The sequence below is a fragment of the Erythrolamprus reginae genome, chromosome 1 (assembly GCF_031021105.1).
Source record: "Erythrolamprus reginae isolate rEryReg1 chromosome 1, rEryReg1.hap1, whole genome shotgun sequence".
In the NCBI taxonomy this organism is placed as follows: Eukaryota; Metazoa; Chordata; class Lepidosauria; order Squamata; family Dipsadidae; genus Erythrolamprus; species Erythrolamprus reginae.
This window is the reverse complement of record NC_091950.1, coordinates 196,751,940-196,766,523: the sequence shown is the minus strand read 5'-3', so window position 1 is coordinate 196,766,523 and position 14,584 is coordinate 196,751,940. Positions and strand designations below refer to the sequence as shown.

The window sequence follows — 14,584 nt, the reverse complement described above, 5'->3', positions numbered from 1 at the left end:
AAGTAGGTACCATTCTATGAAAGATTTTGAAAGTGGTAACCAGTACTTGGGATTACACCTGGAATCTGGATAACCAATGCAGCCCATGTAGCAACAGGGATACATGGGCCTACTGTAAAATGCCTGGTACTGCTTGCACTTTTGCATTTTGTACCAATTGTAACTTCTGGATGGTCTTCAATGAATTATGGTGCTTATGCATATATTATATTACAGTCTTCCTGTTTTACTGCCCAATATTTTTTCATCAGTCAGAAGTATAGTATTAATAGAAGGAATAATATCAGTAATAATTTTCATGGTAGAAGAATTATTTTGCATATAGACCACATAATCATGTTAAACATAGACTTTAAAAAAAATCAGATCTAGGAGAACTTAAGTGCTGAAGATATTTTTATGTTATAACTCTATAAGGATAGCATTTATTTATTTCTTTATTTTAAAAAACTACTTGCTCCAATATTTTCTTATATCAGCACATAGGAAGAAGAAGCATATCAAACCAAGATTTTTCATCATTTTTTGGTATGGATGCAACTTAAGTTTAATATACTAGATGGCTTAAACTCTTTGCATATTTACTCAGGTGGGAGTCCCATAGAGCAGTGTTTCCCAACCTTTTTTGAGCCGCGGCACATTATTCATATTTTCAAAATCCTGGGGAACACTGAACAGGGGGCGGGGGGGGGGGGCTAAAGAAAAGTTTGGAGAAAAAAAATATCTCTTCCTCCATTTCACTCTATTTCTCCCTCCCTCTTTCTCTCCCTTCCTTCCCTTCTTTCTCTCTCTCCATCCCTCTTTCTTTCTTCCTCTCTTTCTTCCTCTCTTTCTCTCTCCCTCCTTCCCTCCCTCTATGTCTTTCTCTCACCGTTGCTCTCTTCTCTGCCTCTCTTGCTATCTCTCTTTCATTCTCTCTTTCTCTCTCTTTCTGTCTCTCTTGCTATGTCTCTTTCTTTCTCTCTCTCTATTTCTTTCTCTCTCTCTCTCTCTCTGTCTCTCTCTCTGTCTCTCTTGCTATCTCATTCTCTCTCTCTCTCTCTTTCTGTCTCTCTTGCTATCTCTTTCTTTCTCTCTGTCTCTTTCTCTCTCTTGCTATCTCTCTTTCTCTGTCTCTCTTGCTATCTCTCTTTCTTTCTCGCTCTCTATCTCTTTCTCTCTCTTTCTGTCTCTCACTCTGTCTCTCTTGCTATCTCTTTCTCTCTCTCTCGCTATCTCTTTCTTTCTTTTTCTCTCTCTCTCTTGCTATGTCTCTCTTTCTCTCTCTCTCTGTCTCCCTCTTTCCTTTCTATCTCTCCCTCCCTCTTTCCTTTCTATCTCTCCCTCCCTCTTTCCTCCCTCCCTCTTTCCTTTCTATCTCTCCCTCCCTCTTTCCTTTCTATCTTTCTCTCCGTCCCTCAGCGGCGGCAAAGAAGAAGGAAGGAAGGCTGCAGAGGGCACTGAGGACAAGAGCGCTCGCTCGCTCCCTCGCCCTCTGACTTCCCTCCCTCGCTGCTGAAGGGACCAGCGTGGGGAAGAAAGCGCGTTTTTTGCTCTTTTTTCCCCCCCGCCTCACGGGAGAGAGAGAGAGAGAGCAGTGCCCTGTCGGTTCCGAGCGCAGCCAGGGAAAGCGGCCTCGAGCCGAGTGCGAACTCCTTGCCAACCAAAAAAGGGGGTGGCGAAGGCAAAGCCTGGGAGGCGGGGAAGGGAAGAGTGGGAGACCCTCAGACAGAATGGCTGAGGGGAAGGAAAGACGGAAGGAGGGAGGGATTGAGAAGCGAAGCCAGGGAGGGCTGAGAGAAAAGGGGAGCGGCGCGCGCGAGAGAGGGGCGGGGCGCGCTTTCCCGAAACGGACGGAGAAAGCCCTCTCTCGCAGCGAAAGCACTCCCAGCCAGGGGGCTGCAAGAGAGGGCTTTCTCCGTCCTTTTCGGGAAAGCGCGCCCCGCCCCTCTCGCAGCCCCCTGGCTGGGAGCGCTTTCGTCCCGAGGAGCTGAAGCCACAGCCGCCGTCGCCATGAGAGAAGTCGCGCCCCAAGGCAGGGGGCGGCGGAGGAGAGGGGGCAGATCGGGCGGGGAGCTTTGAGGCACACCTGACCGTGTCTCGCGGCACACTAGTGTGCCGCGGCACACCGGTTGGGAAACACTGCCATAGAGATTCCTTTCCAAATAAGAATGCATATGGAAATGAGGCTTAAATATGCTTTGTCACAGCAGGTAACATTATCTAGCTGACCCTGGTTCAGACTGAAAAAGCTAAGCAGAATTGGATATAGTTAACACTACTAAGAAGTCAGTTTAGCCCAAGGAAATCTTCATTTAAATTTGCCAATTTACAAAGCCTGCTAATATTCAGTAGATTGCTTTTGCACCCTGCAGTCAGCCTGCAGTCAAATGGAACTAATTCTAGCTGAAATTTCAGTCTTGTACCTAAAATGTGCCTAAAATAATGACACCATTCAGTTTCCTTCAAAGTTCTAATATTTGCTGCTATAAGGAGAAGAATATCTGTTCAGAACTTTGAGTATTTTGAGCTCGTAATTGTGTAGTTATTATTCTTCTCTATTGGGAGCTATTTTGTTCTGCAGAGAAGTTCCAAATCTTCCTTAAAAATTAACAGTTGATGGAAAAATTCTAAGTCCCCTGCAAGATCCTGTCACTGAGCACCGCCCCCTAGAGTTGGGAACAATTAGTACATATGTGCGAGGGGAACCTATTGAGATTCCATGGCAGTATACCTACAGTATACTCTCAATAATGTGCACTAGAGGAAAATATTTAGAATGAAGGTTTAGTATGGAAGAGGTTTAAATACCTGAAAACTACAGGAGTATCAACTTTAATAATTGCAATATTTCATTTTTTTCTTTGTATATATATGCTGAACAAAACAAACATGTTGAGTAGCAGTCTGCCATACAGCTATTCAACAAAGAAGCTCACAAAACTGTAAATATTGTGTAGTGGGTGGTTTGTTTAAAAAGCATGCAACCTCACTGCCTTTTCATGCAGACTGAAAAAAACATCTTAATCTAATAATAATAATAATCTAATCTAGTATGCCAACATGCATGGCTCTTAGAATATATGCAAGATATATGCAGGATATATTTGTGAGCCGCTCCGAATCCTCGGAGAGGGGCGGCATACAAATCTAATAATAATAATTATTATTATCATTATTATTATTACTATTGTTATTATCATTATTATTGCTATTGTTATTATTATCATTATTATTATTATTTTATATGTAACGGTGGATTGCTCCTGATTCTGCGAACCAGTAGTGGTGGCGGGAGGCTCCACCCACCCAGGACGCTTCTCTGTGTGTGTGTGTATAATGTATGTACGTATGTACGTATGTACGTGTGTGTGTGTGTGTGTGTGTGTGTGTGTGTGTGTGTATATATATATATATATATATATATATATATATATATATATATAACTCAAGATAGCAAACATACCTAACACTCCTGCTTCTATTTCTATTTCCCCCACAACAACAGCCCTGTGATGTAGATTGGGCTGAGAAAGTGACCAGCCCAAAATTACCCAGCTGTCTTACACACCTAATTTTAAGCCACACCTAAATTACTACACCAACGCAATTAAAAATAAAAAAGCCACAGTATGCAAAATGTCCCAGATAATTTAGTTTCTCCCATCTGCTGATAGAAGGCCCCATTTTGTAATCTGAGTTTCTGCCATTCAGTATAATGTAACATGCCTCACCCTGGCACTTTCCAGATGTGTGAGAGTACAATTCCTATTATCCCCAGTGAACACTCCTATTGTGGCTGAAGGTTATAGGAGTTGCATCTCTGGAGAGCACGGGCTGGGCAGGTAGGTATAAGTCATGCTAAGCCAGTGAATAAATGGAGGAAATTAGAAGTAGACTTCAATGTACAATCAAAATTAAGCCCCAAATTTCCATTGCTAAGCAAGGACAGTTGTTAAGTGAATTTTGCCCCATTTTATGGCCTTTTGCCACAGTTGTTAAGTAAATCATGGCAGTTGTTAAGCTAGCAACATGGTTGTTAAGTGAATCTGGCTTCTCCATTGACTTTGCTAATCAGGTGGTTCCAAAAAGTGAGCACACAGCCCCGGAACACTGAAACTGCCATGCCACCAAATACATGCCAGTTGCCAAGCATCCAAAATTTGAACACATGACCACAGGGATTCTTGCAAGCGTAAAAAAAACCAGTCATCAGTCACTTTTTATAATGTCTCTGTAACTTCAGTCACTAAATAAATAGCTGAAAGTAGAGAACTGCCTATGTATAAGCAGGGATGGCGAACCATTTTTGGCTCGGCTGCCAAAAGAGTATGCATGCATGCGATAACGTGCAAGTGTGTGCCCACACCCATAATGCAATGCCCTCCCCCCCATGCATGTACACAACTCCCACATCCTGCCTTCCCGCACATGTGCACAGGCTTTACTGAAGCCTACAGACTTCCAGTTTGGCCTGTTTTTCACTTTTGGAGAGAGTGAAAACAGCCGAAAAGAAAGCCGAAAATCAGCTGGCCAATGTGTGCATGCACACTGGAGCTGACATAGGGCAACGCCTCATGTGCCCTTAGATATGGCTCCGCGTGCCACCTGTGGTACAGGTGCCATAGATTCTCCATCATTGATATATAGGAGCCAAAAAACAAAAGGAAAGATGGAATTCACTGGGTGAATCAAGACAAATCACTGAGTTGCTATTGTGTAGGGGGGGGGGGGGACTGGAGGAAACAATACTAAGTATGTATTTACCTGCCTACAATCTTTAGTTCTCAGAGGAAAGGAAGATTAAAATTTAGTAATCTGTTAAAAACATGATATATGACATGCAGAGAAACACTGTCTCCTACTATTAGGAAATGATAAAAATCAGAGTTTTTAGAGAGTTTGGGATAACTAATAGGACAAGCAAACCATAGAACTGGAGGCTAGGGGAAAAATAATATGATTGACCACACTGGACATTTTATAACAGATAATAAGATGAGACAGTCCTCTCATATGCTCCATTTGATGCTCCTTAGAGAAAGGGTGGAACACAACCACAGTGCATTTTTAAAAATATGACTAACCAGCCAAATGTTTGGCTGCTGTCTTTGATGGCTTCGGTCTCAGACCACAGTGACATTTGATATCACACATACACACACAAGTCATTCTAATATAAAACCCTGTGCCTTTCTGTCTCACACACAAATTGACAATAAATGCATAGGTTTGCATACATTCATAAGGATGGAATCCTATACATAAGCCACAGAATTAAATGTGAATATTTTTAATGTATTTCTAAAACCACCCATCTCCAACAAGACTGCTGCACACAAGTAAATTGATGACAAGAAAGAGACATGCAGTTATAAAATAAAACATAAGCACATTCAAAAATCCACTTTAAAGAAACAAAAATGATCCCAAGCAAGCTCCATCCCCCATCTTGACTTGCATTTCTAATTGTCCTGTGTTCTTTGATCAAATCGTCTATCTTTTTTATTTCCACCCAAAAGGAAGGAAAGCAAAACAAAGTAACTGATTGTGCTTTTTGATGAATAGTGATGGCTGTTGTCCATCTGAAGCGTCATAAAACATGGGCTATAGCACAACTTAAGTTGAAATCTCATCTATAAATGCAGACTCAGACTGCCACGGTACAAATATATATATAGCAAGAGGTTAATACACCGGTAGAATGAGATTTACAATACAGAAAAAATGTACAGTATTATATTATAAATCCATTAGATTTTTAAGCACCACTTAATTCTTTGGATTTCCTTGCTGAAAAGAAACTGCATATAGAAATATATATATATACACACACATACATACATACATACGTGTGTGCGTAACGTATTTTTGCTGATAATGAAAATGAAGGGAGACTAGTATAGATCTATATAATTTCTCTTATTTTTCCCATAACAACCACCCTATGAGGTGGGATTGGTTGATAGAGAAGGACTGGCCCAAAATCACTCATCTGGCTTTCAGGCCTAAGACGGGACTAGAACTCAATGGTCTCCTGGTTTCAAGGTCACTGGACCCAAACTGGTTCCAAACTACACCAGAAATATAGAGAAATCTAAAGGACTTTTTGTTGCAATTCTATTTTAATAAACATGCGATGTGCAGAAATATTTCATATGGAGCCCAAGAATATATAAATGTTTAATATAGACTTCTGTAGAATAGATAAATACGGTTTATCTGATTGGGCAGGACAATAAAATGAACTTTTCTGATTGTCACCCAGGCACATGAAACCAAAGCTTTCATCTTCTGGAACTACACAATCTTCCTTGGGACTATGTTCAAGTGTCTTACACTATTCCAATTAGTCATTTTAAGCAAGTTTTTTATAGACCAATTTCCCAAAGGATGATGCTCCCTAATGCTATTGGAATCTCACATATTTAGAACTTCCATTTAAGCAAGGACATTTTCCCTATCTGTACGACACTACAATTTTCATCATCCTCAAGCAAGTAATGCCCACCCTGTCACACAAGATCTTTGGAGAAAACCAACCTGGATAAGACTTATTATTCCACACTGAAATTAGATTGACAGATTCAGAAGTGATCTACCAAGTACTTGATCTAGCACAGGGGTCTCCAACCTTTTGGACCTCAAGGACCACTAAATTCATAATTTTAAATCATGCGGACTACTAATATGATCTACCTAATGACTAGCTGGGTGTGCATAGCTAAGTGCACATGTGACTGGGTGGGCACGGCCAACTTGATGTCACTCATGTTGAGGGGTGCTTCGCTGGCCTTTACTCCCCTCCCAGCCCCTCTTCTCCTGCCTGCCTGGGCTTCTTAAGACCCCAACAGGAAGCAGTGGTTGGAGCTAAGCAGCCACCATGAGAAAGAATTGGCAAAGCAACTGGTTCAGTTCAAACTGGATTTGACCAAGAAGGAAGGTCAGCAGAAGCACCTCACAGCGGACTCCAAGTATAGGCTTTCCAAGCAGAGGGAAGACCTATGGGAGTACAAATCCAGGTACCAGTGCCTGGAGACTCAGCAGGCTGAGATGATCAGCCAGTTCCAGGCCATCATATAGTCCCACTGGAACAAGGTCCTCTGGCTCTTTGCCATCACCGGCGTTTCCTCCAGGCTTCACCCAAAGCCCCACACCAGGAGGCTGAAGCAAATCCAAGTCGGAATTTCTGCCCCCCACCCCGACCCGCACAAAAAGACCCCAAAGGGGAAGGCTCTCAGCAGAAACATGTATTCATTGCACATATCAGGTCCAGGCAACATTCTTTGAAGAACCCTGATTCAGTGCAGTATAAAAAAACAAATAATTTTTCTGCAGACCACCACAATTTTCCCATGGATCACCAATTGGTGACCGCTGATCTAGCACATAAAAAGTTCTACTTTTGAGAACTGGCATTTGAAACTTTGCCTCCTTCTATTCACCTTCCTAATTTAAAGATGCTCCAGGAAACCCTTAAAAGAACCAAGGAAAGTCTGTACCAAAAAAATCTGTGGCTAAGCAAAATGCCTGGAGAACTAGAACAAATTCTCTCTAGAAAAAAATTATCATTTGCATAACATGACCATATAGAAAATGTCTACTTATCTAACAGTCTTTCACTCTGTAAAAATAAAAAGTGAATGATCATTCAAATGAGTCAGCAAGTCATCAGAATGTAAAATGCAATGTTCCTCCTTCTCTTTTTCTGGAATTGGTGAGATATTCCAGATTTAAATTCCAAGCTGTCAGTCCAACGCAAATATTGTATTTTAAATTCCAGATTCCTCAGCAAGAATCAGTCATGTTTTAGACCTTAGACAGTTAAATAGCATCCTAAAAGTAAAAGATAAGATCTTTATCGAGGTAACTATTAACCCCTGATTATTGATTAACTGATTATTTTACAAATGTGCATGTAACCTATCAAGATCTGGTTTTCCGAGGTGGTTTACACCACCATTAGAATCAGAAAAGGTAATTTTATTTCTCATTTACTAAGAAAGCTTTTAAAAATATATGAATGACAGTTAATTATTTATTATTATTATTATTATTATTATTATTATTATTATTATTATTATTATTATTATTAATTAGATTTGTATGCCGCCCCTCTCCGTAGACTCGGGGCGGCTCACAATGCCCAATCTCAAATGGGATTCCTAGTGGCCTTATATTTAAGAAACTGAATCTTGTCCAATTTTTGGAAGCTTCATCAAGGCTGTATCATTTCACCAATTAGCTCACATTATTCATATTAGCTAATCATTAATAAACATAAATTCACATTAGCTAATAATTAATATTGCTAATTTGGCAGCATACTGACAGCATTGCTGAAATTAAATCAGGAGTCTTCCTTTCAAGCAGATTAGATTTTTTTCATACTGGAATTTGAATAAGGAAGTGCTAAATTTCATATTTAGATGTCTTTGTAGACTGTATATGAATTTCTGTTTGGATGAGTGATTGAAATATCATACTATATATGATTATTTCAGTCATTCATATAATCAGTCACATATGAATAACATACAATATTCATATTGTATAAATACAATAGAAAGATATTAAAAGGGACAAAACATATTATCAAGATTACAGAACATATTTAAAAGCTCTGGATAAAGATAAAACTGAAAGATTATTCATATCAGTTACCACATAATATAGAAGTTCTGCAAAAAAACAAGATTATCCAGTCCTGAAATTGAACAAAATAAAATAAAAGCAGTTGATTTTCAAGTTTTTCAAGATTTCGAGATTATTTCACTGCAAAGACCTTAAGAGTTTCATTATGTTTTTCTTGAGCCTGACAACACAGCACCCTTGTCTCAGTTAATATTAGGGAAATGGTTTCCTCCAGAAAGAAAAACAAAACAAAAAACACAGCTCTCTTTTTTAAGTGGCCATAGCAGACAATATCCTTTTTAACCAAAAAGATAAGACTGCTTTTATTACACAACAAGCTATTTTGAGACAAAGGAAGCAATAACTTTCATGCTACATTCAACAGAGTCCAAATACGGTCACAATAGAGAGGTGGGTGCCTTTATTGAGTGGAATGCTGTAACAGCTTGTATTAAATAAAACATTAAAGATTGTTGGAAATACAGAAGTTTTGTTTTCAATCTGCAAAATAACCCAAAAACCCCTATGAAAGACACTACCTTACTGCTACACAAATGCCCTCAAATCCCTTACTCCTATTTTAGCCAAAAAAAAAACCTCCAGGATTAATTTTGCGGAATTATAGGTTGCCTTAAACTACAGAATGTTCTGATCTCTCTCTGCTGGCTATTGGTGAACTGCTGTCATGCTCACCAGGTAAACTTCTGCCCTTCCAGCAGAAAGTGACATAAGGTTGACAGGTTGAAAATAACCATAATGATAACCACAATCCACAGAACTACTTAAGGTTCATTCAAAAATGTTTAGAATGTTAGAATAACAAGAGAGAATCACAAGAGGTACTATCAACAATACTTTAAAAATTCCTTTTGTTTCAATACTGACAAGAAAAACTTTTTTTTTAATAGGAATGCATCATTAAGTTGTTCTCTTCCTTTGGATGTTGGCTGATAACAGCATTTATACTTTAATTAATTTACTGCTTATAACAAAAAGGGGAAGAATGTCCTTTCTGATCATAATGGCGAAAAAACAATGGCATATCCTTTGAGTTATGCAACAAAACGATCACAAAGGCACAAAAATAAGTTAAAGAGCTGTTTAAAAAAAACCTCACAAACTGCCCCCAAACCCAGAGAAAAAATTGTTGCAGCATTTAGTTCTACTCTTAGCCCTAACATTTTGTATGGCTGCTCTGTGCCAATCTCCACCCCCACCCCCAGCCAAGAACTATCAAGTGCATAATTTGTGCAGGGGGGAAAGTGCTACCTTTCTATGCTACTTTTTCAAGCATAATTGCACTTTGCACTGTAGACTAAAATGTTTTCTATATCTATGTGTAAATGTTATTGCAGAATGAGGAAGAAGAAAGACTACTAGAAATAACCCCAAATGCAGTTATTTCAACCAAAATTTCTTTTTATTTTGTATTTTTGATTCATTTCTACTATTTTCTTTATTTGCTAACATTTGGTTTTTAAAGTTACCCCTATAATTAGAAAAATGAAAAGTTTACTTAAAAAACATGGCCTTTTAAAGTACTATGTGTAATTTAAACAACACATAGCAGAAAAACACTTATGTTTTCAATCATGACCCTGACCAGGCAGCATATCTGCCTTTCCCCTTTTATCCTGATAATTCTGTAAGGTAAGGTAAGAACCAAGATTAACCAGTTTGCAAAAAAGATTAATGTGAAACTTTCTGTTTTAAATCCAGCACCAACAACATTGAATTGTTCTTTAGAAAAAAGTTTGCTCCAACATAATATTGCAATCATTACTCTGATAAAATTTGTTACGAATATGAAACCCTTTGAACATCTGACACACAAAAAAAACAGATTATGTCATCTGAGATGTTTACTTAGAAGTGAACAAACACAAGTTCTCTTAACTTAAAACCTGCTCCCAAACATAGATGAAAACCCAACTGAGTGCAATAGAACTTCCTTCCTGATAGAAGTATTTAGGTCGGGTATTCTAAAAATTTTAAATCCAGCTGAAAAAGTAAAAAAGCACCCCAAAATATTTTGTTGATTCCTATTATATTTCAAGAAACTACCTCTATTTACAATTAGCTAGAAACCTTAAAAACACAAAACCTTGAAACCCCGGAAAACAGCTGCTAATTACTGAACAATACAGTTCCAATAGAACTGTGAAAGCAGTTTTCATTTCTCTCACAGACACATACACACACAAAATCACAAAAAACAAAGCTGCTTCTGCAGCTTTCTAATCACAACGAAGTATTATATTCCAACTCATGTACTTGCTGAGAATCAAAACCAGTCTCTCCTTAATGCTGGGGGTGAAAAAAAGCACATTTAATAATTGCACAATACTTCACAAGAAATGCTTACCTACAATCTTTAAGCCATATTGCAATCTTTTCATTGGGAATAGCGCCTGCAGGACAGAGGGAAGACGGCAGAGAAAAAAAAAAAATCCAAGAGGAAAAGAGTTAGTTGAGGAACCAGATTATAATTTTAAAACAACCCTAAAACCTAAAACAGAAGCTTAAACTAAACGACCTGCAATACAAATCAATTCTTGCACATTATTTGGGAGCAATGGGACAAGCTGAGATCATTCATAATTTTTCCAGGACAAGAAAACAGCAAAGATGTTATAATTAAGCATCAGATGTGTAATCATATATGACTACCCTCAGGGAGTGAAATCCCTTTAATTCAATTCAAAGCAATGCAGTAGGGCTCTCCTTGATCAATACAGTGCAAGTGAGCACATGAGAGCACTTTTAGGCAAGTATATTTTATTTTTAAAAAACCAGCCTAACCAGGTTTGCTGGAAGCAACTTTCTCCCCCAAGGTCAGTTTAGTTTATTTTTTCCAAAATGGAGAAAGAACCAAAAAAAAAAAAGTCACAGAAGGTAATTTCAATTGAAGCGGGAACTAAGAAGAAATCCTTCCCACCCTGTCCCGGATTTGTCCCGACAGGAGCAGGCAAAGTCTTGTGTGTGTCTGGCATGTGAAAGGCTAACTAAGCCGATTTCCTCCTGAGCTATAAACTTCAAGCGGACGTCATCGGCCGCCTGACAGAAGCGCCATCCTCGCCTCGCGCATCAGAATGCGGGAAGCGCTGCGTATAAATCTGCGCTTTCAAAAAAAAAGAAAAAGCCTCTCAGGTGTTTTTTTTTTCCTTCCTTTCTTTTCTTCGCACCTCGCTACCCGCGGGGAGGGCGGAACCATCGACTCGCCGCCCGAAGAGACTGACCTCCTTCCGCAGTCAAGGGCAACTTGGCGCCGCACAGCTCCTGTTCAGCGGCCAGCTCCGTCGGTTCTGGGGACAGGCGCTCGGCCTCCGACGCTTGCCAGGAGTCCCTGCTTTTAGCCCAGGCTTTTCTCTTATGCGCCACACCTTGCCAGTCCTCGCCAGCTACGGCCACCATCTTCTCCTCAGCCTCCATTGGGGGCTCCTAACTTCTGCTGCCGACACCACCGCAGGGCTCCTGGCCGCTGCCTCTTCCTCACGCAAAGGGACCTCGCTCGCCGGCTGCGGGCGGACGTTCCTCCTCCTCCTGCCGCTGCTGCTGCTGCTGCCGCCAAAAACGCCTCCAACCTGCACGGGGAAGGGGGGGGGGAAGCAGATCCGGAGGCGGGTGACTCTCGCGGGCGCTCAGTGGACTTGAAGGCGGCTCGCAAAAAAAAAAAAGAAAAGCCGAGCCTTTCCGAAGTTGCCGAGGCGACCAAGGAAGCAAAAGCCGGAGGGAGGGAGGGAGGAAGGGGGTGCCGCCCCAACATCTGCCCTAAAAGCACAGCTGGCAAAAAAGCATCCCGCCCAAGCAATAGCCGCAGCCTCATTTTCCGCCTTGAAAGCCCAACTTTCTCCCCCGCCCCCAACTTTCCCCCCCTCCTTCCAGGGCTGCAGGACAAGCTTTCCCTGCTTTACAGCCCGAAAGGGGGGGAGGCAAGCGAGCCAACGGCCGGACAAAAATTAAAGCAAAAACTCCTGGCTCAAATCAGGCTTGAGCTTCATACGACAGAAGGGTGTGCTGACCCCCACCCCTTCCTCGTCCATTAGTTTCCAACCCATTCCTCTTTACCCCGCCTTTGGAGTGACCCGAGTTTTGATACGGCTTCTGCTTCGTGTGTGTATGTGCGGGGGGGAGGGGGGAGGAATGCGCCCCCCCCGACGAAGACAGTCGGTTCCCCCCCCCCCGCGGCCCTCCCCTTCAATCCCGGGCGAAGGGAGCCTTCCGCGGGCTTTGAAACTCACGTACGACGCTCGCTTCCCTCAGCCTGTACGGCGCGCTCGGCAGACGCGGCGAGGGCGGCTCGCGCCGACTTCCTCATACTGTGCCTGGCGGGAGGCAAGCATTTGCGACGGCCGCGGCGGCTCCTGCTCACGTGACGGTGGAGGGGGAGGAAAGCGTAGGCAACCCGGGCTGGCCTGATCGCACCGCTAGGATGGGGGGGTGTCGCGGAGCCGCTTAACCGGCGGTCAGAGAACCGGCAATAGCACTTTAGACTTATAGACCGCTTCACCGTACTTTACGGCTCTCTCTAAAGCGGTTTTTGTTGTTTTTTAACAGCGTCGGCGTAATTGGGTCCTCGTTTTACCGACTTCGGAAGGATGGAAATCCGAGTCAACCTTGAGGCGGCTTGTGATGGGCTGCCTCAAGAGTTTCAGCTCTGTGTTGTGCAGAAAGTGGAAGTGAGGGAGGGGAACGAGTAACAGGAGATGTGGATAAATTGATAGTCCCTTCCTGGCCTTGTTTCATGTCTCGGTCCGGTTCCGAAGTTATTTATTTCATTAAATCTGTATACAGTGGTACCTCGAGATATGAGTTTAATTCGTTCCGGACCTGGGCTCTTAAGTCGAGCAGCTCTTATCTCGAACGACTTTTCCCCATAGGAATTAATGTAAATAATTTTAATTGGTTCCAGCCCTCAAAAAACTTACAAAGTTAGTCTAAATTATGCAGAAAGACATGTTTTTAATGAAGAAATGTACATGTACATATAAATGAATAATGAAGTTTCTTTCACTTAACTTGTAAACTTTCTTAAACTTTTAAATTTACATATGTTCAACTTCTCTGCCACCCAATCCTGTAGGACAGAGGTCCCCAACCCTTTTTGCACCAGGGACCGGCTTTAAGCGATCAAGAGAGGAATGGGTGAATGAATGGACGGAGGGTGGGAAGGAAGGAAGGAAAGAGGGAAGGGACAGGAACAGAGGAAGGAAGCAAGGAAACTTATGAAAGGGGAGAGTAAGAGAGGAATGAGTGAAGGGAGGGAGGGAGGGAAGAAGGTGGGAAGGAGAAAGAAAAGAAGAAATAGAGGAAGGGAAGGTAAAAGAGAGAAAGAAAAAGAGCAAGAAAGAAAGCTGCAAGCACCCCCCCGAGCCCCCCAGGCCGGCTGCAACCTTTTAAAACACGCGCGCCGCTTCGCAGCTGTCTCCTGAAGCCGAACGCGGAAGTTAGCGTTTGGCTTCAGGAGACAGCTCCTTGGCGCTTGTATCTCGAATTTGGGCTTGTAAGTAGAACAAAAATATCTCTCCCCTCCCAGCTCTTATCTCGAGTTGCTCTTAAGTAGAGCAGCTCTTATGTCGGGGTTCCACTGTACTGACAACTCCTGAGAGACTCGGGTGGGCTACTGCCCGGATGGGAGGTAACGCAGTGGGGTAGTGAAAATGGAGCTCTACCCCAGGGCACCCAATTTACACTGAAAGAAAATGCAGGGCGTCCTGCATAAGCCACGCCCACAGTGTGGTAGTAAAAATTTTGGTAGCCCTTCACTGGAGGCGTCTTACAACAATAAAAAAAACAAAATAACAATATAGAATAATTAAAAAGAATAGTAGAACAGCATAACAGAATTAAAATACCACAATTAATAATAATTTTAAACCCCTTAAAACTATCACTACAGTCATACCGTCAGTACTGTACTCAGGGCCTCCAGGCCTGCCTGCAGAACCAGACCTTCAGCCTTTCAGAAAGC

General features: G+C 41.7%; 1 protein-coding gene across 3 annotated transcripts in view; it reads right to left on the bottom strand.

The window, feature by feature from the left end:
• The window catches only part of ITPRID2 (ITPR interacting domain containing 2), an 86,529-nt gene extending 73,404 nt beyond the window's left edge, over positions 1-13,125 (bottom strand). Inside the window, exons 1-3 of one of the 3 annotated variants that reach the window (XM_070731880.1) lie at positions 12,859-13,125; positions 11,853-12,197; positions 10,979-11,024 (exon numbers count right to left, since the gene is read on the bottom strand). In XM_070731880.1, the coding sequence (XP_070587981.1) occupies positions 10,979-11,024; positions 11,853-12,045 (239 nt within the window). In that variant the 5' untranslated portion in view covers positions 12,046-12,197; positions 12,859-13,125. Of the gene's footprint in view, positions 1-10,978; positions 11,025-11,551; positions 11,710-11,852; positions 12,198-12,854 lie in introns of those variants that run through there. The other 2 variants (XM_070731879.1, XM_070731881.1) reach the window with 2 other exon arrangements.
• Positions 13,126-14,584: the final 1,459 nt, after the last annotated feature.